Source organism: Mycothermus thermophilus (genome assembly GCF_041956435.1).
Source record: "Mycothermus thermophilus strain CBS 625.91 unplaced genomic scaffold VTJ04scaffold_2, whole genome shotgun sequence".
Classification (NCBI taxonomy): Eukaryota; Fungi; Ascomycota; class Sordariomycetes; order Sordariales; family Chaetomiaceae; genus Mycothermus; species Mycothermus thermophilus.
Window position 1 is genome coordinate 3225405 of NW_027191428.1, and position 22593 is coordinate 3247997.

At 56.5% G+C, this 22593-nt stretch overlaps 5 protein-coding genes across 5 annotated transcripts; 2 read left to right on the forward strand and 3 right to left on the reverse strand.

Moving 5' to 3' along the window:
• Window positions 1-10902: 10902 nt before the first annotated feature.
• VTJ04DRAFT_3347 (uncharacterized protein) lies at window positions 10903-11895 on the reverse strand (the record flags this gene model as incomplete). The annotated part of the gene is made up of 3 exons (XM_069361237.1): window positions 10903-11431; window positions 11709-11785; window positions 11878-11895. The coding sequence occupies 3 exons, from the start codon at window positions 11893-11895 to the stop codon at window positions 10903-10905; spliced, it is 624 nt and encodes a 207-aa protein (XP_069221868.1).
• Window positions 11896-12451: 556 nt separating this feature from the next.
• VTJ04DRAFT_3348 (uncharacterized protein) lies at window positions 12452-13291 on the forward strand (the record flags this gene model as incomplete). Its single annotated transcript, XM_069361238.1, has 4 exons — window positions 12452-12805; window positions 12944-13001; window positions 13092-13155; window positions 13225-13291. The coding sequence occupies 4 exons, from the start codon at window positions 12452-12454 to the stop codon at window positions 13289-13291; spliced, it is 543 nt and encodes a 180-aa protein (XP_069221869.1).
• Window positions 13292-13544: 253 nt separating this feature from the next.
• VTJ04DRAFT_3349 (uncharacterized protein) lies at window positions 13545-14758 on the reverse strand (the record flags this gene model as incomplete). The annotated part of the gene is made up of 3 exons (XM_069361239.1): window positions 13545-14384; window positions 14445-14528; window positions 14591-14758. The coding sequence occupies 3 exons, from the start codon at window positions 14756-14758 to the stop codon at window positions 13545-13547; spliced, it is 1092 nt and encodes a 363-aa protein (XP_069221870.1).
• A 461-nt stretch (window positions 14759-15219) lies between these two features.
• On the forward strand, window positions 15220-16002 carry VTJ04DRAFT_3350 (uncharacterized protein; the record flags this gene model as incomplete). The annotated part of the gene is made up of 1 exon (XM_069361241.1): window positions 15220-16002. The coding sequence occupies one exon, from the start codon at window positions 15220-15222 to the stop codon at window positions 16000-16002; it is 783 nt and encodes a 260-aa protein (XP_069221871.1).
• Window positions 16003-16189: 187 nt separating this feature from the next.
• On the reverse strand, window positions 16190-22273 carry VTJ04DRAFT_3351 (uncharacterized protein; the record flags this gene model as incomplete). The annotated part of the gene is made up of 6 exons (XM_069361242.1): window positions 16190-17668; window positions 17783-19275; window positions 19330-19526; window positions 19586-21933; window positions 21991-22118; window positions 22174-22273. 6 exons carry the CDS (start codon window positions 22271-22273, stop codon window positions 16190-16192), a joined length of 5745 nt encoding a protein of 1914 aa, XP_069221872.1.
• Between the last annotated feature and the right edge of the window lie 320 nt (window positions 22274-22593).

Genomic DNA, 22593 nt, shown 5'->3' on the forward strand with positions numbered 1-22593 from the left:
AGAGAGAGAGAGAGAGAGAGAGAGAGAGAGAGGGGTGGAGTGGCAAGAATGGCAAGAACCGGGTGACGGACAACAATGAGTGATGGGTCACGTCAATTAAAGGAAGGGGCGTATATTAGCGATGGGCTGTGTGGTCCTCCTTCTCTTCGTGTCTTTATTCCGCAGGCAGGCGCAACCCAGCAGTCAACGGAGACACAATGAGCGAGATCCGGACGTGGAAGGTAAGGAAAGTACGGACTGTGTGGCCAGACAGGGCAAGGGCAAGACTGAGGCCGAGTGTCAGACAGGGCAGGGGCACTCGAGGTGGTCTTATGGGCCTGGCTTCAGGACTGGGGATGGTGGATGCAGAGCGAAAAACAACAACATAAAATGAAAAAAACAAAATAAAATAGACGGACTGCGTATGTGTTTGAGCGCCTCTGATGCAAATCGGCTTTACGGCGTACACGCCGACAGCTTCCATGCAAGACCAGCCCCCCCAGAAGCTAACATGGAAAAAACGGCTGTTACCTGTCCAGACCAGGGGGGTGTGTGTGGGTTAATTCCATCATCCTTTGATCAGTTCCTAAAGGCTGAAACACCGTTTCCAGAACCTGGACTTCCGGATCCATGTCGGCATCTTCTCTGAAGGGCAACACCGGCGACGGCGCTCCCGGCCGTTGGGTTCTCGATGATTAACCAATCTGGCAATCAGAGCTCCCATTCAGACATCATGCGAGGTCGACGTAGTCATAGGCATGTTGTTCTTGTTCCAATTCACCCCTTCCATGCCGGTCCCTAAAGGAGGATATGGTGTTGAATTGGCATCACCAGCAAACATTAGTCACAGCCGCAGCAGCAATAACAACAACGACAGCAACAGCCACAGAGCTAACAGCTGCCGATGAAGACCGGTCTCTATCCAATTCTCCCGTTAAAAAACGCACGCACATGCCGGCTTGATCTCGGCGCAAAACCTGCTTGCGCAGATAAAACGCTATCGAGGGGGGCGTGCGTGGTGTCTACCAGACGCGATGCGTGTTGGATCAATGTCGGCAGCTGTCTCTTCTGGTTGGTCGGCTGCGAAGGCTTGGCTGTTGAGCATTCCTCCGTTCTCTAGCTCTCTCGACAGATTTTTTGCTTGACGCACGCTCTAGCAGTAAGGTGTGGTAGTGGTCGAGATTGGTGGTCCAGGGCACTGCGTAGAGGCGAGCGAGGGTAGCATTCTAGGCAAGGGTTTGGCAGAGGTTCATGCGCCAAAGGGTGGCATCCGGCCGGGAACGAGCCCCCATGAGGGAGATCTGATCTTGGAATCTGATGAACGAGGGGCCACCTCAGGCATGGAAGGCGATCAGGAAGCCTGGATGTCTTCGCGCCGGGGGTCTGAGCGCACCGCGGGCCCAAGTGAACCCACGAAGGCTCCTCGTCCAAAGCATGACGGAGCGCGACGTCGACTCTCTTTGTCTGCCTTTAATCGGTTTCTCTCGCGGCGTATGGATGTTGAGAGAGAGCACTGGACGATACATTTGAGACAAGAGCTCGCCGTGACCCTCCCCGCGTTGCCGGCCCGGCGTCTTCCGGCAATTGGAGGATTTTTTGAGATCGGCTCTCGGCGCAATCGCATCGTGTTGGCTTCCATGCAGAAGGTGGTTGGCTGGATTGATGAGGTTGGATTGCTGTTGCAAACCCCTGCCGAACATCGGTGTCTGGTGCGTCAGGTCCCCACACTGGAAGCCCCGCGCGCCAGCTCCAAGCTTGAACGGGATTCCCTGGTCATGGTCTGGGGGCCTCCGCAAGCCACAGCTGGTGTCAGGGCAGGTAGGGCTGCATTCAATGGCACTTGGGATGGACAGCTTCACTGCTTGCGAGGCGTTCTCCTGGTAAGCCAGGACAAATCCGTGATGGCTTCAAGTATTGCCAAGTGCCAATCCATCATCTTTACAACCTTCCATCAGGTCTTGTGGTGAGGAAAAGCAACCTTGTGACGTCTTCGCCTTGGCCGGGTATGTCACCTGCCGAGTCTCAGGCAACGGTGTGGTTTGCGAGATCGCGCTAAGAACGCCGCCGAGAGCTTCCAGAAACAACTTAAACACCGTTGTCCTAAACCGGATATGATATGGTGCCGGAGCAACGCGGATTCGCCAAAGCTTGTGAAAAAGAGCCAAGCGGAGCCATGGTCATCTGTCTTGCACATCTCAGGGCAGAACAGTAGCACCGAGAGGTCCTGTCTGTCATGCAGCTGTGTACCTAGGTAGTGTACCTATTGCACACATGTAGTGTCTCCATGCTGGTGCTGCTACTTACCTGTTGCTGGCAGCAAGATAGGTCTCACGGAGTGAAGGCTGCGAAACCAGGTTCGTCCGCGCTGAGGCCGCTAGTGCCGGGTACCTTGCATGGGCTCGGACTGGTCTCCCAGAGAGTGGTTGTGCCGTCTTCGGGGTCCCGAGGAGAGCAGCAGAGCTCGACGCAATTCGCATTGCCCGTGCCAGGAAAACGGACCAAATGGCATTGGTCCATTTCGCAGCAGCCTGCACCAGCTGTCAACCCCTTTCATTTCTCTCATCCATTCCTCCAGACGCATGCAGTGCGACATATTTCCCATGCATCGTTCATATTGGCTATTTGAGATGCAGCTTCGGGCCATGATGTGCAACAACAAGACTCAAGTCCATCATATCATCTCAGGCATCGTCAAAAAACACCTTGGGAAAATGCCGGCTCGACTGATGTCGTGCTTCAAGCCACCCCAAAACCCCACCCTTCCGGAGGATCTTGCAACGTTAGCCGGGCCGGAATCACTGTAATCTTGCGCGGGATACATGAGGCTCAGAGGAATACAGATTGAATGTTGACAAAAAACTTGTCCGCCATACCTAGACACGGCGCTTTCTGAGAAAGCTATAATGCCCATAGTAGACGAGCTCTTCCGATAATGCCAGGGGTTTGTTATTCATATTGGGTGGATTCCGCGGAGATACGGAACGCCTTTGCAATGGTCAGCTTCACTGTTTTCTTGATAGGGATCGCCATTAGCTTGTAGCAGTGTCAGCGCTTACGACTCCTAGTCGTAGTACTAGTCTCTTACACAACCTCCCAAGAAGGATACCATTCTTGACATTCCGTCTTGAGGTCCACGTGGAGACAGAGGCAACCTTAGAAGCCCCAGTGTAGTGGTCCAGCCGAAAGACGGGAAGAGACAAAGACACGCTGCAACTGTCAATCGAACTCCTTGGGACCATCTGGGACGGAACTGCCTAACATCACGGGATCTCCAGGAGCCAGGGGGTGTAGAAGGTCTCGAGGCCTTCTAGAATCCGAGGCAACGAACGGACCTCACAGAACCGTCGGTAGCGAATGCGAGATGAACGGAGAAGTTGCTTCTAGCTACCGCATGACAGTCGATCCAGACAATAACGTAGCAAACTTTTGGGGTTAACTACGGAACGGATTCTCCAACGGATTCATGATGATGGGCTGTCCAGTTCTATGATGAACATCGATCGATTTCGGAGGTGGCCATAAGATCACCCCTGTTCGGCCGTGGTTCGGTACAGCCGAACGGATGATGACATTCTTGTCGACGATCAAACAAAAAGGGCGGGGCAGCTGACGGTCGGACCAGATGGCGTTAGCGTCATGATGGGAGACCGTTGAGTTTGTTGGGTAGCCCATCGACTCATCAGAGTTGAATCCATGGGCATTGTGTTCAGGTAATCGGGGCAAACCATGGACAGCCGGCTGTATCCAGGTCGAATCAGGCAGGAGGTTGGTTGAAAGAAAGACGCAAGCAAAACGGTTCTGAAATGCGGTTGGCGGATTGGCACAGACAATCCGGAAGCAAGGCCCGACAGAGCGCCAAGCAGACAAGGATCAAGGGTTATGACGACATGCCGTTGTGGCCACCGGTGTGTGGCGTGGGACGCCATCCCTAACCCTGGCTGACATGTTTCTGATGGAGCTCGGGGGCCAGAATCCTGCCGCCGACAAGCACCAAGCACCTCACCTCCACCATCAAACCTCCTTCATCTCTGGGACGGCAACCCTCGCCCGCCATCCCGACGACGTCAGCTTAACAACCCCCATGCCCCCCGCGATGGAGAACCACTATGGAAGCATCATCTGCCAAGTCCGAGTCTCAGCTCCTTGTAAAAAATGATGAATTTGTCGTCCTGCTCACGTCCTCATCGACGCGTGCGGCTTACTCCGATTGGCTCGACTGAGGGCCGACTCCGTATCGGATAAATTACCGTTACACTCTGTCGACGACAACCATTCTTCAATGCTCCCACTGCTCATATCGACAGGCACAACAAACGAGAAGCAAATGATGATGATGATCATGATGACTGTCTGCTTTCTCATCGTCATCCACGACCAGCATCCCTCGTCGGTCATTCCAAGTCATCGATGCCGGTCCGGGCCGGCTCGTTCACCTCGAGGCAAAACTAAGAGTTCGGCCGTCAGACTGCACCGGTTCATGCATGTCCTTGCAGCCGGCATTTCCAAAGCCGCGACAATTACTTCAGGATCCGGCGCTTAGCGGCGCATCAATGGCGTTTAATCCTTCTCTGGACCAGCCGCTGCCGCGAGGCACAGAGCTTCTTGACCCCATGCAGTACCATTCCGCGCCTGGACCACAACAACCCCTTGGCCTCATACACTCCCAACTGCCCTACCAACCACCTCAACTGAGATTGGATCCATGGCATGTTCCATGACAGTTACCGGCACTCGTCACCGAGCCTTATCCCACTTCAACCACATAAGCCCGCCTACCGTTCCTACCCTAGGCCCTTCCTAGCCTTGCAACCCTGCCCGGAGTCAGAATGCCGTTCTTCTCGGTGCGGTGCGGTGCGGTGCGCCATCCCAGGTGGCCATCGATGCTGCCTCATCATCGTGAAGTCGCACCCGGCTCGCTTCCAGAAAATCTGGTCCATGCCACCGTGTCATACCACTTCATTAACCGCCTTGCAGTAGCAGGTAGAAGAGATGGATCAGCAAAGCATACGACAGCATCTCTGCTCTCTGCAGTTATGCTTGCGAAGCAATGTCACGTAGCTATCCGACTTCAACTCAGAACTTACCCGGTCTCGGGTTTTCGGATTCGAGCTCCTGTTGACGTGAAGCAAGCCAGCAACCACAACGGTGCCATCGCCATTGGACGATGATCTTTGGAGCTTCATTTTCCAGCTCCACCAGCCCCAGCCTTGCCATCCCGTCCTTTGGGGGCGGGCGGATGCTTCCCACCCTGCTACGGAAAGGAGAACTCTACTTCTTCTAGAACGGTAGGCGTTGGGAGAGCACGGGTTGGGGCGCTTGACACATTCGTTCGGCGCGCGGCAATCGTTCATCTTAATGCAACGGCGCCTCATTTTCGAAACTGGCATCGTTGGGGGCTCTGCCTTACCCTCTCCATGGCTTGCCGTCTTTGGGAGCGTCTACATACGCAGTAGGTAACCGGTTCGTCGGCCTGGGGCGAGCCTGCGACGGGTCGCTGTCTGTCCATACCACCTGGTTCCCACTGATCTTCAGTTCGATCCGCCCGGTCCCACGAACTCGATGGGCAACATAACCGTTGTCAGTCCCCACTCGTTCGTCGCGCATGCCAACGCCCTCCCGCAATGTTGATCAGTGGGTCGACGCCAGTCAATCAGGCTTTATTCATACTTCCAGAGCACAAAACGACCTGTTTTGTGTACTATCTGGGGGTTTGATGGCCGTTTAGCCAGAATTCCTCTCCACGCCGAAGCACATGACGAATATGTGCGCAGAGGCGATTTGTGCATCCTCCTGCTTCCTCCAGGCATCAGATAATGAGCAGAGTCAGCCTCCTTGTCTCGTGTTCGACCGACCGAAACTGTGCCAGAAAGGCCGTGTCTGGATACGGCATTCTGGCAAAATCGGTGGTCGGCCCGTTTAGGCCCCCAGGTGCTCCCGGAACTCTGCTGTTCCTTACAGGATGTGGCAAGCTGAGACGACGCGTATAGTACCGGACTCAGCCAGAAGCCTGGTTGTTAACTAGTGCTGCTGATTCTGCGCCTTGTACGAGCACCTTGGTGAAAAGGAGGGCTATACTTGAGGTTTGGTATAGCTATGGCTCTCTCCTGGAAGTTGGATGATGTAGCGTTGCCCCCTCTTCACCCCCCCTTTTTGCCCACCTGGTTTGTTGACTGCCGGCTACCTTGTTTGATGAAGCCCACAGGTTGGTCCAGAGCATCCTCATATACCTTCGGCGTCTCCTGCACCCGAGAGACCAAACCCCCATGATTGGACCGTCGGATATCAGGATGGCTGCCGTCAGACGATGCCGGTCTGCCTCCTGCATCTAGATGCAGGCAGCAGAGCTGATCGATCCCGGTGTTTGGCTGCTGCACCATGGACAGGCAAATTGGTAAAGCCGATGATGTGGCTTTTTTGGGGCCCGAATAGACCCACGCCTTTCCTCAGACGCAGCTTCAGAGGACTGAGTAGTAATCCGGATGTCTGCTTGGAATATTGTACGTACACAGGTGCCCAGCAGTTAATAACACAGCCAGCATATTACAACATATCATCGTTGTGGATAGAGCCTCTCATCTTTGTAACCCGGTGCCGGCCAGCGTGGGCGGCACACCTGCGGAATTTTGCAAAGACAAAACTGTGCTCTGCAGTGTACGTAGTGACGGAATTCCCTCACAGCCTGGTGCAGCCTCCCTCGTCAATCTTTGTCTCAAGAGAGATCCCACGCAGGCCGTTACATCGCCTCCCTTGACCAGGCGACTTGGCACCGAGATTTTGAGTTGATCCTGATGAAACGATGCCTCTCCATATCGCGGTGGGCCGGTCAGGCCCATTCAGCCCTGGGCTCTCTCTCTTTGTCTTTCTATTTCTCTCTCCGTGACGGTACTACTATCCTGTTCAGGCCATGTCGCCCCAACTACCTACCTAAGCGCGCGTCTTGTCGGATGTTGAACGACGATGGGGGCGCATAAGAAATCTACTTACCTACCTTACCTCCCTGGTATCTACCTAGTTTCGGACCTCTTCGGCGCCACTCCGGAGCCAAGTTCCCAAACTCCCGGGCCGGCGTGCCCTCCCTTCACACCCGCCGGACGCGCCTCCGGGGCGTGGATCCCCTCGGGGCTGGGTCATCCGAGTCCTTTCTCTTCCGGGAAGAGACTTGATGGTAGTGTTAGCACGTACGGTCGGTACTATGCTGAATTGTGATTTATGGTGCGAGGGCCAGCGATTGAGTCGGCAGTTGGCCGGAAAGCGCTTCCTTTTTGCTTCCCAAAGAGGGCTTGCCGGCGGGAAAACTTCGCTCGCTTGATAATGACGCATGACGGGGAATGCCAAAACTGTGGTGAATACCTAGCTTGGTATTATTTACTGCGCAGACTGGAGAACGGCGAGAGGGATCACTTATGTGAATCACCTCCATTCCAATTTCGCCTGCGCAAAATAATGTTGGGGACCCTTTGTCATACCATCCATCTACCCCAATCCCCAATGACTCTCGAGGAGAACCGAGTGCAGCTCATTCATTCCTTGGCATCATCATCACCACCGCTACCCACCATGGTGCCATGTTTTTGTGACATGACATTGAACCTCAATACGTACTAATTCACTGCCAACCATCAATGATGACATAGGTGGCTTGACGCTGTTGCGAACGCAATACTACATCCTACAGACAGACAGACAGACTGGGTGACAGACTGAGTGACTGAACTGAACTGTCCCAAAGTGCCAATCCGTGCCGTGCCATGCTATGCCATGCCGCCGCCGTTCATGTTTCCGGTCCGGTCCGGTCCTGTCCAGGCGGTCGGCGACCCTTTCTTTTCCTTCTTTCCTTCTAGAAGCGCGGGCCATTTCCCGACCGACCGAACCTTGTTGCCAGCCGACGTCGCATGCTTGTGTGGTTTTCCGAGGCGTTTTGGTAGGATGTGGCGTTCCTGTGCCGTTGGGGGCTCTATTGGTATGTGTTTGTTGTTGTGTTGGTAGGTAAGCAACAACTACGATTTGTGTTTGTTTATGGTCATTGTTTGCCTGCTGCTGGTTGTGAGAGAACGGGGAAGAATAAAGGGATGTTGGGATCTTGTCTGCTCGGGTTTAGCATTTTTGTGGTGGTAATAGTTGCTGGTTGTTCAAGTGGGAGTAGGACTTGATGTTATTGTGTGACCGAGATTCAGGTCTATAAGACAGGTGCTTGGTGTTCATGTCTCTTCATCCTGGACGACACTGGCTTAGTGGACACATAATGCCCCTGAACAGTGAAGTCGGTGCAAGCAAACGTGGCAATGGACTTGCTTGAACACGCAAGTCATCCGTGCAAATCTTGATCTTGGATACAACCTGATGCTCCTTGCGTGGGGCTTCCTTGGACACCTCGACACTCTCATCAAGTTCCCGGCCCCATCGAACTCGCGATTCATCGATGTACCTTGACCACGAGCGCTTGGGCTCTCTCTTCGCTGGTCTGAGAGCCAGGGAAGGAGAGGTTACGGTGCGCAACATTGGCCTAAATACACTGGTTTCCTGAGACTGGCGAGCTTCTTCGTTCACAACGGCTGAAGAGCATGCATCGCGGTTGGGCGCCTGGGCAGTAGGAGTGTTTCGAGGTGTTTGACGTCTTATCAAGCCACAGATATAGCAAAAGATGTGTCCTGAATATGTTGAAACTAACAGCACTTCTCGTAGAAAAGGTCTTGGTCGCTCTCCAGTCACGGCCTATGACTTTGTGAGTGTGACCCGAGAATGATTCGTCGATAAAATATTTTCTTTGTCCAGACTCTTCGAGATCAATGCTTCGGAAGCATAGTTCTTGGAAACAGCTCTGGGAAGCGGGCTCTAGGCCCAGCTGAAGAGACACGCAAGTTTTGTCGACGAACCATCATTGCGATCATGTTGAAACAGAAAAGGTACATTATATTGCATGTGTACGGCCATCAACAAGGGCAGTGCACAGATAGAGCATCTGATTTCGATATTACTCTCCTATGTCCTATTAAGTTGCTGGACTTCCGAGAGTCTGTGGTTGTCTTGTTTGTTTACTTCCTCCAGGGGCAAGCCACGGCTGATGCACCAGAACATTTTTCGAGTGCCCTCCAATGCCGCTAAGCCATATGCCAGTGTGTAAGCAATAGTGTTTGGGAGTTAATGCTGGAAGTCGAAGAAGTCAGGCATATGAGTGTCCAGCCTCGGGCTCACAAAGATGGAGAGTTGTCTTCCTCAGCTATCGTCATTGGCGGCATGATAGGCTTCCAGAATCAACGTCCAACGACATCACCTCGTGCGTGTTGTCTCATGAGATTGTCTCATTGCCAACGACATATCTACCAAAACCGTCACCAACCAGGGTATTTGTTAAATGACCATGTAGCTGAAGACAGCCTGTTCGACATCAGAGGAACTCGGTCAGTCCAACTAAGAGATATTAGCACACATACATACATACGTATACGGGAGAGATACAGCTCTGTTGAGAGCTAGTCTGGTGGTCAACGGCAAGCCAAGTGAACCATCAGTGGTATCACAACTTCATAGTCTCGCAAGTGTCTTCCAGAGCACAATTATGGTGATACATTGCTTGCCTACGAGGAACTCCCGTAAACTCTGAACTTTGAGCGAATGCAACGAGATTAACCACAACAAGATCAAACACCTTTGAACCTCAGCAAGGTATCTATCTTCCTTGCAGAACGTCACCTCACGCAAAGTTCCCCCTCTCTACCAGCAATAGGTGACCACCAGTCGAAGATGGCCATTGATCAACTGAACCATCACCGGCAATTATGGTCAAGGGCGACCTGGGCTACTTGCTTACCACTCTAGTTACCTCATCCAGAAAAACAACAACTCAGCTAGCTAAGGATGGTAGGTAGTTTCCCATCCGCCATACCCAAGCATACCTACCTGTAGGGTGGCACCTTAACATACCTTACCCACCATCTGGCAAGGCACCATCACCATGTCCCCTCTATCATCTGTTTAAGACCGGAAGGATTCTATCCGTGCTCCTCCTTGATCAAGATAGGTCAGGTAGACCTGGTTAGACTTGCATCACCGAAGGGGCGATTACGCAACCAAACGGACGACTTTTTCTTGGTGTTTGTTCTTTGTTTGTCTCTCTTTGATGAGGTACCTGCATGTTGTCCATGTCATTGTCTGGCTGAGGGCTGCATGTTGCTTCCGCTAATTAAGAGAATACTACTGCATACTAGTACGACTAGGAGTGAAGTAAAAATAAAACTTTCAGAGGGGGAGGGGATGGAACCCAGGTACTTAGGGTATCAGAGCATCATGCAACAACGGTTCCGTCGTCGGGAGGATGGATGGGATTCCGATGCTGTTTAGCTTAAGTAGGTTAGCTACCATACCGTTACCTAAGTTAGGCAGACTTCTGCGAGGTGGTTTTTTTAGCACTGCGTGTTGTGCGAGGTTGTGAGGATGTTGGGGAGTATGCAGGTGGTAGCGAGTGAGGTTAATATATATTTTACTTTAGAGAGTGGTGGTTCAGGGGAGGGTTGATGTTATGGAACGGGTACAATTTGTTTGATGCTACTACGGAGGGATAAATATAGACGCATGCGTTGAGTGGGTTAGAGATGGGATCAACCTTTGTATTCTCGATCCGAGTAACTCCGAACTTAGTACAGACGGAATGACGGGATTCCAAGTTATGTACAGAGTAAAGTGATCAGGGCATAGAGGAGGTCATCAAGATGCTCATTGCGGGATGAATGGATGATGATCAGGTCACTTCGCGGTTTGTACAGGGCCAAGCAGACTGGCGCTGTTGCATCCCGAGCTAGGAAATGCATCAACTACTACTACTAGGTATGCGTGCTAACAAAGGCAAACCAAACCAAGTTACTGCCTATCCAATGACGAAAATATCGCCCGCTGGAGAACGTCGTAGTCCATATGCCCCGGTGCTAGTTACTCCGACAACATCCACACCAGTACTACCAGCGCAACGTAACTGATCAAACTCAACCCAACCAACAACGCAACGCTATTCCCGCTCGTCCTAAACTTCTTCTTCACCACCACCACCTGCCTCCTCCTGTACGAAACGCTATTATTCCTCTCCCCGGCGGCGCCACGGTTCTGCAGCGCCGGCCTCCCAGCCGCCGCGGGTGTTTCCGCTCCCGTGGTCACCGCGCCCGTCCCATCCCCTGGGTCCGGGTCCCTGCCGCTGATCTGCGGACTGTCAACAGGCTCTGCCGCTACCGGCTCGCGGACGGTGGTCTCCTCCTCGCGGTCGAAAAACATGCGGTTGCCCTCGTAGCGGCGGTAGACGGCGACGAGCAGGACGCAGGCGCCGTAGCAGGCGAGCAGGGCGCCAATGGGGTAGAACTCGGAGGTGAAGATTTTGAGGACGACGAGGGCGAAGGAGAACTGACTGAGGGCGGTGCGCATGTAGGCGCCCTCGAAGGTGCGTTGGGCGGCGCGGATTTCGACGAGTCTGACAGCGAAGGTGGTGGTGGTTAGGTGAGAAGAGTGAATGGAATGAGATGACCAGAAGATTCAGGCGAGACAATAGAGGCAAGATAGAGACAGTGGCAGACCCAAAATGTAGCATTTGTGAGTAAAAGACATAAAACAACCATAAGATCGCTTCCACATCAGAAACCCATCCTATGATCAACTATATCATTGAAGGCTGACATAACCAAAGCTCTGAAATCCCGTTCAATGGAGGAATCACTCAATGAATGAAAGACTTATCAAGTCAGACTCACTCTGCTGTTGTCAAGACGACTGACCGCGCCCGGTGCAGTCGTAGATACAGGCGGTCCTCTGGATTAGGGTGAAATGCCTGTTCATCAAGAGGTGTAAGTGTGAGTACGACTTGACATGGGGCTGCTGTGCAACAGCAGCTAACAATATCAGGGAGGGGTTCGCACATACCTCAAAGACCGACGCCATGATGAGGAACTCAATGATAACTCTGGTGACACCATTCAATCCTCATCAAAGACGAGCTGTTTTGACGGGGTTTGAGTCTTAATGAGAGGATCAAGGAGGAAGAGAGTGAAGCTAGACGTGGTGGGGTTTCTCGGCGTTGGAGATGGACTGATTTCGCAATTGAAAGCCACAATGACGGAGTCATGACTAACCCTAACTTTATCCCTAACCCTCCTTCTACCCCAGCTTTTTGCCTTGGTGGCCCCACATCGACCAGTGGGCCGTTCCGCGTTGCCAAGACCATGCATGATTGGACAAAGCTCCCAGCTCAGCCTTGCGGCCTTTGCTCTGCCCTGCAGCCTCGCCAATTGAAGCTTCGTGGCCGCTTCGTCTGCCGAACCGTCATCCATCATCACCACCTACACTAGAATTGACTGTTCAAGTCCAACAACACAACATCTTCGATACCCGGCATATTCCCACCACCCCAAACAAAACCTCGGTCCCAGGATTGCCCAGTTGACCTCATCCAACAAACCCCCAGATCTCGACACAAAACCCTCCAACCCAAACCAAAATGGCACCCAAACGCAACGCCGCCGCCGCGGCCACAACATCCTCCACTCTTGCCACGGGTACCTCAACAACAGCAGGAAGGAGGTCCCCATCCCCAGCACCACCTACTACCACCACCGCCGCCGCATCCTCCTCAACACCCGCAGCATCAACATCATCCGCAACCACGACCACATCGAGTTCCAAACCGACCTTGCCAAACAGCCCACAATCCTGGGACAAGATCGTGGGCAACGTGCTCACGCACTACCTCGACACGACCCCGCAGCGGACCAAGCTGATTGACGCCTTCATGGCGTTCCTGGTGGCGGTGGGCGTGGTGCAGTTTGCCTATTGCGTCTTGGCGGGGAACTACGTGCGTAACCTTACCTACCTACCCTTTTTCCCCCTCCTCCTCCTCTTCTCAGTTCTATGGATTTGGGGATTGGTTGGTAGAAGAGATGAAAGTTGTTGGATTGTGTGTGGGCGTGGCTAACATGATCCATACATACAGCCGTTCAATGCCTTCTTGTCGGGATTTGCGGCGACGGTGGGGCAGTTTGTCTTAACTGGTACGTTTTTACCATTATCCAATATGTAATGAGAGTGTTCATGGAGAACAAAGAGAAAGCTGACCCGGGTATACAATAACAAAACAACAGCTTCGTTGCGGATCCAAACCACCGAGGCCAACAAGAGCGATTTCCCCGCGGTGTCTCCCGAGCGGTACGTCATATCCTCGCCTCTGTCTCTCTTCTAGTCAGCTAAATCTAACATGAAATCTCTCCTCTTCAGCGCCTTTGCCGACTACATCGTGTGCAGCCTGATCTTGCACTTTTTCTGCGTCAATTTCATCAACTAGGTGGACGGACAGACGGAAACGAGGCATAAAATGCATGGGTCGAGGGTTGGAGTTTTGTTGATCATATGGGGACCGGCTTATTGAGTGACGGTCCGTTTCATTGTTGTTGTTGAGTTACTCCTGTGATACATTTGGGACTGCCATAAAAAGATGCAAATGGGGTTTCTTCGTCATGTGCTCGAGCCGTGGGCGCGTAAAATTTGGCCTGGTTCAATGGGTAGCAAAAAGGGAAGGGATATATTCATGCTCTCAACTATGACTCCCCACCTCCACTATTCTCTCCTGACGGCGGCGGCGCTGCTGCTGGCGGTGGTGGTGACGCCACCCCAGCCCTGGGTGGTCCTCCTCTCGGCGGCCCTCCCTTTGGAGGCGGGGGTAGTGGCGAATTCGTGCGACTAGGCGCCCTATCCAGCTCCCTGCTCTTCTTCTCCTCCTCCTTGAAATAGTCATCCATCAAGTTGGGCGCGCCATGATGATGCGCCCGCTCCTTCTTCTTATTCCTCGCCGGCGGCGGCGCGACTCCTCCAATCGGCGGCGGCGCCACCTGCGCCGAAACCATCTGCGCCGGGACAAGCAACTCGGACGGCTCCGACGCAGGCGGCGGCGGCGGCGCCGGGGCTCCAGCCCCTGGCCCGGCAGTGGTGGTAGCAGCAGCAGCCGCAAAATCCGATTCAAAAAGCGTCTCCCCCGGCGCGTTCACCGGCTCGCTCAACGGCGCGGGCAACCGATGCAGCGCGCCGTAACCCAGCACGCACCCCAGCGCGCCCTCGCCGCCCCAGTCCCGGCTCGGCTGGATCGTCACCTCGCGCGTCACGTCGTACTCGTGGTTGTAGACGTACAAGCGCAGGGGGCGGCCGATGTGGTCCTCGACCAGCTCGCTCAGGCCGCCCTCGCCGTGCAGCACGCCCTCGGGCGTGCCCAGGATGTAGTCGCTGTAGGGCAGAAGGCCGGCGGCGTCGGCGGGCGAGCGCGGAGGCACGTCGAGCACGTGCCAGATGTTGGAGACGACGGAGACGGGCGTCCATTGTAGGGTCAGTCCCAGCTTGGGGTTGGTGGCGGGCACGGGGATGTGGAGGGCGCGGGTCCGTTGGCCCTGGGGAGGAGAGGTTAGTTGGACCTATATATGGGGGGAATATTTGTTGCATGTACATACCTTTGCGCTCCAGAGACCGAGCATGACGGAGGCGCCGGCGCAGTTGCGCACCTCTTGGGCAAAGAGGTTGGGGTCTGAGTCGTCCTGGGCGAGGGGTCAGCTTCACATCGTCCAGGGCAGCAGCAGCAGGGCTGGGAAGAGCATACAATCATGCGGCCATTGATGCCCACGACAAAGTCGAACCACGGCTCGATGGGCAGGTCCGGGTTGGTGTTGCGCAGGACCTGGAAGCCAAAGGCGCCGGGCTTCTCCTTGGCTGCCGGCCCCGGGTCGCCGTCCAGGCGCGATATGAAGCGGTTGAGGGCGTTGAACATGCCGAGTCAATTGCTTCTGAGCAAGGAATTTGGGCGATATTTTTGTTCGTGTGGTGTCGTGGTGGGCCGAGGGAGGTTGAGGCGGCGACGGAGGTGGTGATGTCCGTCTGTTTCGGCCGGAGCAACGTGTTGTTGAAGCAAGACGTGGGGCAGCTCCAGCTTCCTGGGACCTGCCGACCTGGCCCCACTGTGGAGTGGGGCTTCGAGCTGCAGCCTGACTGCCGTTTTGTGGGGCTCCCGCGGCTGCTGAACGGGTACCTGAGGTGGGTCTCAGCCTCGATCTTGGCAGGGACTCCTTCACTTGTCCCCTTGACTTTTTTCATCTCATCGCAACCTGGAATTCATGGGCTATTGAGGTATCAGGTACTTCATAATTTGGAAACTGATCTCCAGGGCCAGTTTTGACCATATACGTATTAAGCCATCTTGGTCCTAATATCCATTCACCTATCTCAACCACCATGGACGACATCATCATGCCCCTCGAGGACTTCCTCCCTCTCACCGACGAATGCCGCCACTATACCGACGAGAGCGAAGTCCCTCCCCATCTCCAAAAGTACTGGCACCAGCGCTACTCCCTCTTCACCTGGTACGACTACGACATCCGGCTGACCGACGCCGCCTGGTTCGGCGTGACCCCGGAGCCCGTGGCCAACCGCATCGCCGAGGACCTGCCCGCCGGGGACAGGGACACCATTGTCGACCTTTTCGCCGGCGCTGGCGGCAACACCATCGCTTTCGCGCTGTCCGGGAAATGGAACCGCGTCATCGCCGTCGAGCGCGACCCGGCCGTGCTCGCTTGCGCCCAGCACAACGCCGACGTCTACGGCGTCCCCGACGGCGCCATCACCTGGGTCCTGGCCGACAGCTTGGAGTACCTTGCTCGGCTCAAGCGCAGCAAGAAGAAAAAGCCGGTGGATGTAGACAGGTCCTTGCACCTCGACTTCTCCCGCACCCTCCTCTTCGCCTCGCCCCCCTGGGGCGGCGTTGACTACAAGGACCAAGAAGTTTTTGATCTGAGCACCATGCAGCCGTACAACCTCGAGACCCTGCACGAGGCATGCCGGCCTATGGAGCATGCGCTGTACCTGCCGCGGACGAGCGATCTAAGACAGATCGCCAGGCTCGTACCCGACGGCGGACCCAAGCTTGAGGTTGTGCAGTACTGTATGAGAGGCGCGAGCAAGGCCATGGTGGTGTACGTGCCTGCCGAGGGGGAGGTGGCCGGTGCTGGGAGGTGAACAAACCCGACATCAGAGGTCTGCGAATTCATTGTGAAGGCGCCGCCGCTTCCTGGACTTTTTTTTTCTACCTTGTCCCATTTCTAGCGTCGTCGTCATCTTTACTACGCCTAACCTACTTCCATTACCACCTCCGTTCCCCCCCTAGTTACCCGGACCATCTCCAAGACGACTGCCTAGTCTACACTCACAACCCCTTAACAATGGTCCGCTCATCAAACACATCCTTCACCAGCGCCGCCACACACCCCTCCCAATCGACCGGCGCCATCGCATACGTAGACTCAAACGCGAAGATGCTCAACTGCGCGAAGAACGGCCTCAGCACCTTGGCCACGAGCTCGTCCTTCCTCTCCATCCCAACCTCGTCGCTAATCCCTCCCGGAAACCCCAACAACGGCCGCCTCAACGGCGCCAGCGACGGGCCCTGCACCACCCCCACCGCCACCGTCGTATCAACAGCAACCCCAGCAGCGGCAGCGACAGCAGCAACCGCTGCTGGCCCAGCACCGCCAACCAACCCCGCAGCTCCCAACTCCTCGCAAACCGCATCCACCAACGCCACGGGCTGATACCTCTCCCCCGCTCCTCCTCCTACTTCAAACTCGGGCCTGTACACGGCGTCGATGGTGTCCGTCACAAACAGCCACTCGCACAGCTGGAAATCGTCGGGCGCGACGCACACCAGCAGGTCCAGCAGCTTGCACGCCTGCATGACGGCCGCGTTCCCGTAGGTGTCGGACGCGGTGCTGTGGTCCGGCGCCACCACCGACGCCAGCGCCGCGTGCAGCTCCGCGTTCACCAGCGGCCACAGCGGCGCCAGGTGCACCTGGCTGGTCCTCAACACCAGCGCGCGCATCACCATGTACACCTCAGCGCGCGTGGCCGACGAGGGCGACGAGGTGGCCGTCGCTGATAGCAGCTCGGTGAGCTTGTCGACGATGGCGGGCAGGTCGGTTACGAAGGTGTCGTTCGGACAGGCCGCCACCAAGGCCGCGATGCGGCGGAGGTTGAGCTGCGTCCGGCGGTCCGCCTCGAGCCGGGCCGACGTGGCGCCCACGCCAAACACGATACCTGCTGTCGTCGGCGGCGTTAGCCGCGACAGCAGCTCGGGCATGCGTTCCTTGTCGGCCACCACCCACTGCCGCAACAGCGGCAGCCAGCCCTGGTGCACGAGCGCGAGGCGGCTGCCGCAGCCAAAGAAGCGCGGGTCGTTGAAGGCGTCCGACAAGTCCTTTTTCCAGGCTTTTTGGTTGTTGGGCAGCCGGGACAGCTCGCGCAGCAGCGCGAGCATGGTCGCCGACACCGTGTCGGGGAAGGACTTGGAGCGCAGCGCCGGGCCGATGACGTTGGTCGAGATGGCGGCCGCTGCGGCCAGCACGCGGTCGGGCTCCACCAGGATCTTGGGGAGGTTGGGCACGATGCCGGCGAGGATGCCGACCACGTCGTCGGCGCGCTCTGCCGGGAGGCGGACGGTGGCGGCGGCGGCGGAGGAAGAGGGAGGGCGGGGAAGGTCCGTCGGCGTGGGCCGTTGTTGCGCCGGCGCCGACGACGACAACGGCTGCTTCTCGGAGAGGAGGTTGGTGGATGACGGGGAGGAGGAAATAACCTCAAAGCTGGCCGGGCGGGTGGTGAAGATTGCTGTGAGTAGGCGGAGGAATAAATCCTGCAGAAAGAAAAAGCCGTGTTAGCGGATACAAATCCCACAAATGGAAAAGCCAGGCCAGGCTAGGACAGTCAGGACACGGGGGAGGGAAGAGTCAAAAGAGGACAAACATACCCCTAACTCCCTCCTCATCTTCCTCTGCTCCCCAAAATTCGTGTTATCCACCTTCTCCCCCAGCACCGCCGCAAACTCCAGCAAGCTCGGCAGCGTCTGCCGGTGCGGGAACGGGTTGCCCAAAATGTCCTTCAAAAAGGCCGTGCAGTCCTGCCAAATCTCGTCCATGGTATCGTCCTCGAGCGACCGCGTGTAATCTACCAAAAACACCACCAGATCAGTATCTTGCAACTCGATGGTTAGCGTCGACCGTCGCGCTGGGTCCAGCGCCCCCGGGTTCGTCCGGCTGTAAATCGCATTGAACAGCGCGGGAATCGTGTGCTTGGGCCGCGACCCGTCGAGCGCGGGGAGCAGGTTCAGCACCTCGCCCGCCTTGGCGGCGTCGCCCGCGTCGAGCGCCCCGCGCCAGATGCCGATGACCGTCTCCAAACACTCGAGTGTCTCGGCCGCGAATAGGTGCTCCAGCAGGCGGCGCGCGCGATTGCGCATGCGCAGCGACGTGTAGTTGAGCGAGGCGGCCGAGGCCGGGTCGTCCTGCCCGCCAGGCCCCGCGGTGTCGCTGCCCTGGCCCCAGGACCAGATGGTGAAGCAGATGCGCACGGCGTCCTGGAAGGCGAGGAGCACCGTGAGGCGGTCGTTGGCGGTGGCGCTGCGCAGGGACTGGGGCGCGTCGCTCGAGAAGACGCCCGACAAGACGACGCTCCCGAAGAAACCCTGCGGCTGGTCCGGGCTCTTGACAACCTGGACCCTGGCCTCTTCAGCCAGCAGTCTGTCGTGTCCGTTGGCGAGGACCTGCTCGAGGCCGTTGAGGAGGGAGATGAGCGTGGCTTCGGGCCCGACGGAGGAGCCTTGCGAGGAGGGTTTTTGGTCGGTCGACCGGAAGAGGCTGCGGAGGCTGCTAAAGGTGTTCCCGATCTGTCGACAGAGCGTCTCCACGAGCGGGATCAGGACCTGGAATATCGAGTCTGTGTAGAGCGGGAGACACTCGGCAAGGAAGCCGACCCAGCTGTCGAGAACAGGCCTACTGCTCGTCGCGCTGAGACCGGCCAGGATGCACTTGAGAAGAGCGGGCGGAGGCGGCTGAGGGACCATGATTGGTTCTGGGGGAGGGGCTCGAGTAATTCTTGCTGCGGCATCTGCGAGGGCCAGGCGCTTTTCTTGTGTTGGGGAACTCGGCGGCCCCGAGGGAACCAGCTCCCGGATGCGGAGAGAGGCGTAGACGACGTCCAGCAGCAGGACCTGGACGTAAGGGTCAGGCCCGCTGAGAGATTGCTGGAGCTTCTCAATCAAAATGTTCTCGAGATGGAGACTCGCCAGCTGCTCGGCATAGGGGTTGAGGAGGATCTGATGTAGCACCGTCAGAGCAGCTCGATGAAGCTGTGTTGCCGTCACCTCCGGACCGTCCTCGCCGGGCATTTTGTTTTTGGCAATGCATCGGAGGCAGACGCGGACGAAGATGTGCTGAAGAGTGGGGTCTGCGTCTTGTGGCGCGCCTGAGTCTGTTAGCACATGTTCGTTTATTGAGACGGAGACCTAGACAAACATACCCTCTGGCTGCGGTAGCTTCTTAGCAAGCACGGCCCAGGCTGCCTCGGGACACCAGCGGAGGACACTCGACAACGAGCGCACATAGTAGAGGGCCAGATCGAGGTCATCATCTTCCGAGTAATCGAGCCCTGGCGAGACAGGTTGTGGCCGAAGGAACGGCAGGTCATGGAACTTTGTGACGAAAATGTGAAACAGTCTACCGAGCGGTTAGTCTTCTCCGTCTAAAGGGACAACGGGCCGAGTATGTCTCCTTACTTATCCACGCCGATCAGACTGCTCAGCCACGTCTTTACCGTCATGAACAGCTGTGTCTTCTCGTCCGAGAGAGCGTCCAACATCAAGAACACGGGCCTCGTAAGCATGACCTCGTAGTGTTCGGCCCCTATTAAGCGTGTAAAACCCTTGGCCTCGCCGTTGGCCAGCTTGGACCCCCTGCGTTCCAAGCTTGCGGGGTGGTGATCCTGGAGTGTGTGCGTCCAGAGCACACAGAAGCTACGCCCGGGGTCTGACGGCCGCTTGGAGAACGCGCCGACCGTGTCGTGTTGGAGCATCAAGGCGGATATAGCCGCCTCGATATCCCGGTTCGACAGCGAGAGCGCGCTCTGGAGGAGCCACAGGCTGCGGACCGTCTCGACGTGATACTTTGGCTCCGATGCTGAGAGGTATGCCCATGCGTGACGGACGAGTGGAGGCACGAGGCCGGACAAGTCGAGCGAGGAGATCCTGTTCGCCGAGTACATGTGCGTCGAGAGAGTGACCAGGGTCGAGTATGTGGTAAAAGGCGCAGGCTCATCCGAGGCCAGTCGCTGGTGCATCGCTGCCAGGAGCCTCTTTGCATCGAAGGATGCTGTTTGAGGCAGCTTAGCAAGGAGAAGATTCAAGGCCCTGCTCTTCGCGGACAGCTCCGACCCGGATTCCTTCCGGCTCAACGATGCGCAGGTGAGATCGCAAGCCATTTCCAGCAGGGCGTCTGCTAGCTCGGGCGGGGAAAATGGAGGCGAGGCGGCTTCCAGGTTGCCTTGGTCGTTCACATAAAACGACCGAATCTTCTTGAGCATCTCGACGCTCGAGGGGGAAGCCTGCGTGTCTGATTTACGTGACTCGGACTCGCCCGGGAACGCACGCTCCGGAACAAGTTCGAGCAGGGTGGCGCAGATATTCAGCGCCGCTTCCGACAAAGACGCGCCGAGGGGGTTCTGGCTGTTGCCCACCTCCTCCAACATGCATAAGATGGCCAGCGCAGTAAGCGGGGCATGGACGGTGATCATTTCTTCTTCCCTGACATTGAAGTACGCCAGAATGAAGCGGATCAGATCGATTTGTTTCCTCCGTTCTTGCGGGGACAATTCTCCAGGGCCGATTGCCTTGGCCATGAGGGCGAGCATCTCTCCGTAGATCAGGCCGCTTTCGACGCCATCGAAAAAGACACTGGCGCTCCTCAGGACCTCGGTGAAGTCGGCTTTTGTCGCAGCCTTGGACTTGAACTCCCTCACGCTGTCCACGATGGGGAGGAACAGCTCGGGGACCACCAGGCCGCCGATTTCCCACCGGTCCATCAAGGACAAGCAGATGCGGTAGGGCTTGGCTCGTTCGGCGGGGTTGCCGCCGGAATCCGACTTGACCATGGCCAAGAGCGCGCGCACCAAAGGCCGAAGACCATACTCTTCAAAGTAGCTTGTCCTCGAGGCCAGGACGTGATGCGAGGTGGGGGAATCTAGCGGACCATCGTGTTCAGAAGCAGCCTGCGGTTCTGGTCCAAGCAACCATGCCCATAGCCGTCTGTTCAGGCTCATGTCTCTCCGCACAGTCACGCCGACAGCAGCCCTCAGGAGAAGTTCGAGGTCGCCGCCCTTGGCTCGCTTTTGGAGAACCTCGGAGTGGAGCGGGAGGTGGGTGACCAGCAAGTCCAGATAACCACGCTGAATAAGAAGCTGGTCATCCGCCAGACCAGCCGCAAAGCATCGTATGAGAAGGCCCGGCTCGGGAGACGTGACGAGCTGAATGAGCTTGGCGGTTGTGTCGGCCTCCCCTTTGGACGAGTCTTGCTGGCGGGGTTGAGCTAATCGAGGGAGAGACCGGGAAAGGTAAGCAAGAGCACCGGTCCTTCGAGTATTGCCTGTAATAGCTGCCAAAAAGAAGCACTGCCAAAAGAAGTCGTCCCCTGAGGAGTGGGTGTCGGTGATATCCTCGCTTTCAGGAGATCGGATGGCCGTTTTGAAGCGCTCGACGAGCTTGAAGGTGCGGTCAAAATCCTCGCTCGTCTCCTCCTCTAGCCCCGGTAGTAAGGCGAGCACGACGGACTTCATGGCGGGCCGAAGAGCGCGCGGGTCCAGGTCGACTAAGTATCGCTCTAGGAGGTCGAGAAACGGGGCGCGGACAGTGAGGGAAGCGAAAGACAGGACCGAAGCCAAGCCTGGGAAGTAGAGGGGCAGGTCCCTGGACAAGCCATCTTTGCCAATGACGGAGAATATGTAGCTATAGACTTCGAGGGTCTTTTGGTGGACGCCGGAGGGAAGGGAGGGGTTCAGGCACTGTGATAATCGTTTTGCGATGATGGCTTTGGAGGGGATGGTGGTGACGGAAGACGGGCGAGCTTGGAGGGCCTAATACACGGGGACGCAGTCAGTCAGGGTCCCGAGGTGGGCAGCGGAGAGGCTCACCTTGAGTAGGCGGTTCAAGAAGGAGATATAATCGGCCCATTCCTGTAGGGCCGTGTCAAAGAGCGAGAGGGCTCGTTCGATGCCGGTGGCATATTTTCGGTAGTGCTTGTCGTTGGTGGGCGCATCGTCTGGGAGAATTAGAGACTGGAGGCAGAAGAAAAGGAAACAGCAAGCTAGGCATACCTCCCACTCCCCCTATATGGCCCCTCCAGTGGCGCGGGGCAGGAGAGTCGCGGCCAGAGCCGTCCGGGGAGACGGAGCGGCGGCCATGCTCAAGCGCCATGGCGAAACAGGAGTGATCCCGGGATGCGCTCGTGTCCCAGGGTCATTGCCGGCTGCCGGAGGTATGTGGACTGTGTAGTGGTGCCGTAGGTGGCTTCGTTGGAGGTGCCGCACTCAGGTTGTGGTGTGGTTGGGAGGTGAGGAGGGTGGTGTTGAGGCCAGAATGCCGCTGTTCAAGTTGCACAGCTCCAGCTTACGGTTGGAGTTCAGTTGCGGCCTGCGCTTCTCTAGTTCGGGCGCCGTTCTCCAGCTGCACATGTCACCCGCAGATCATGGGCCCCACTAAACGCCAGGCTGAGACGGATGCGGCTTCCCACTAAA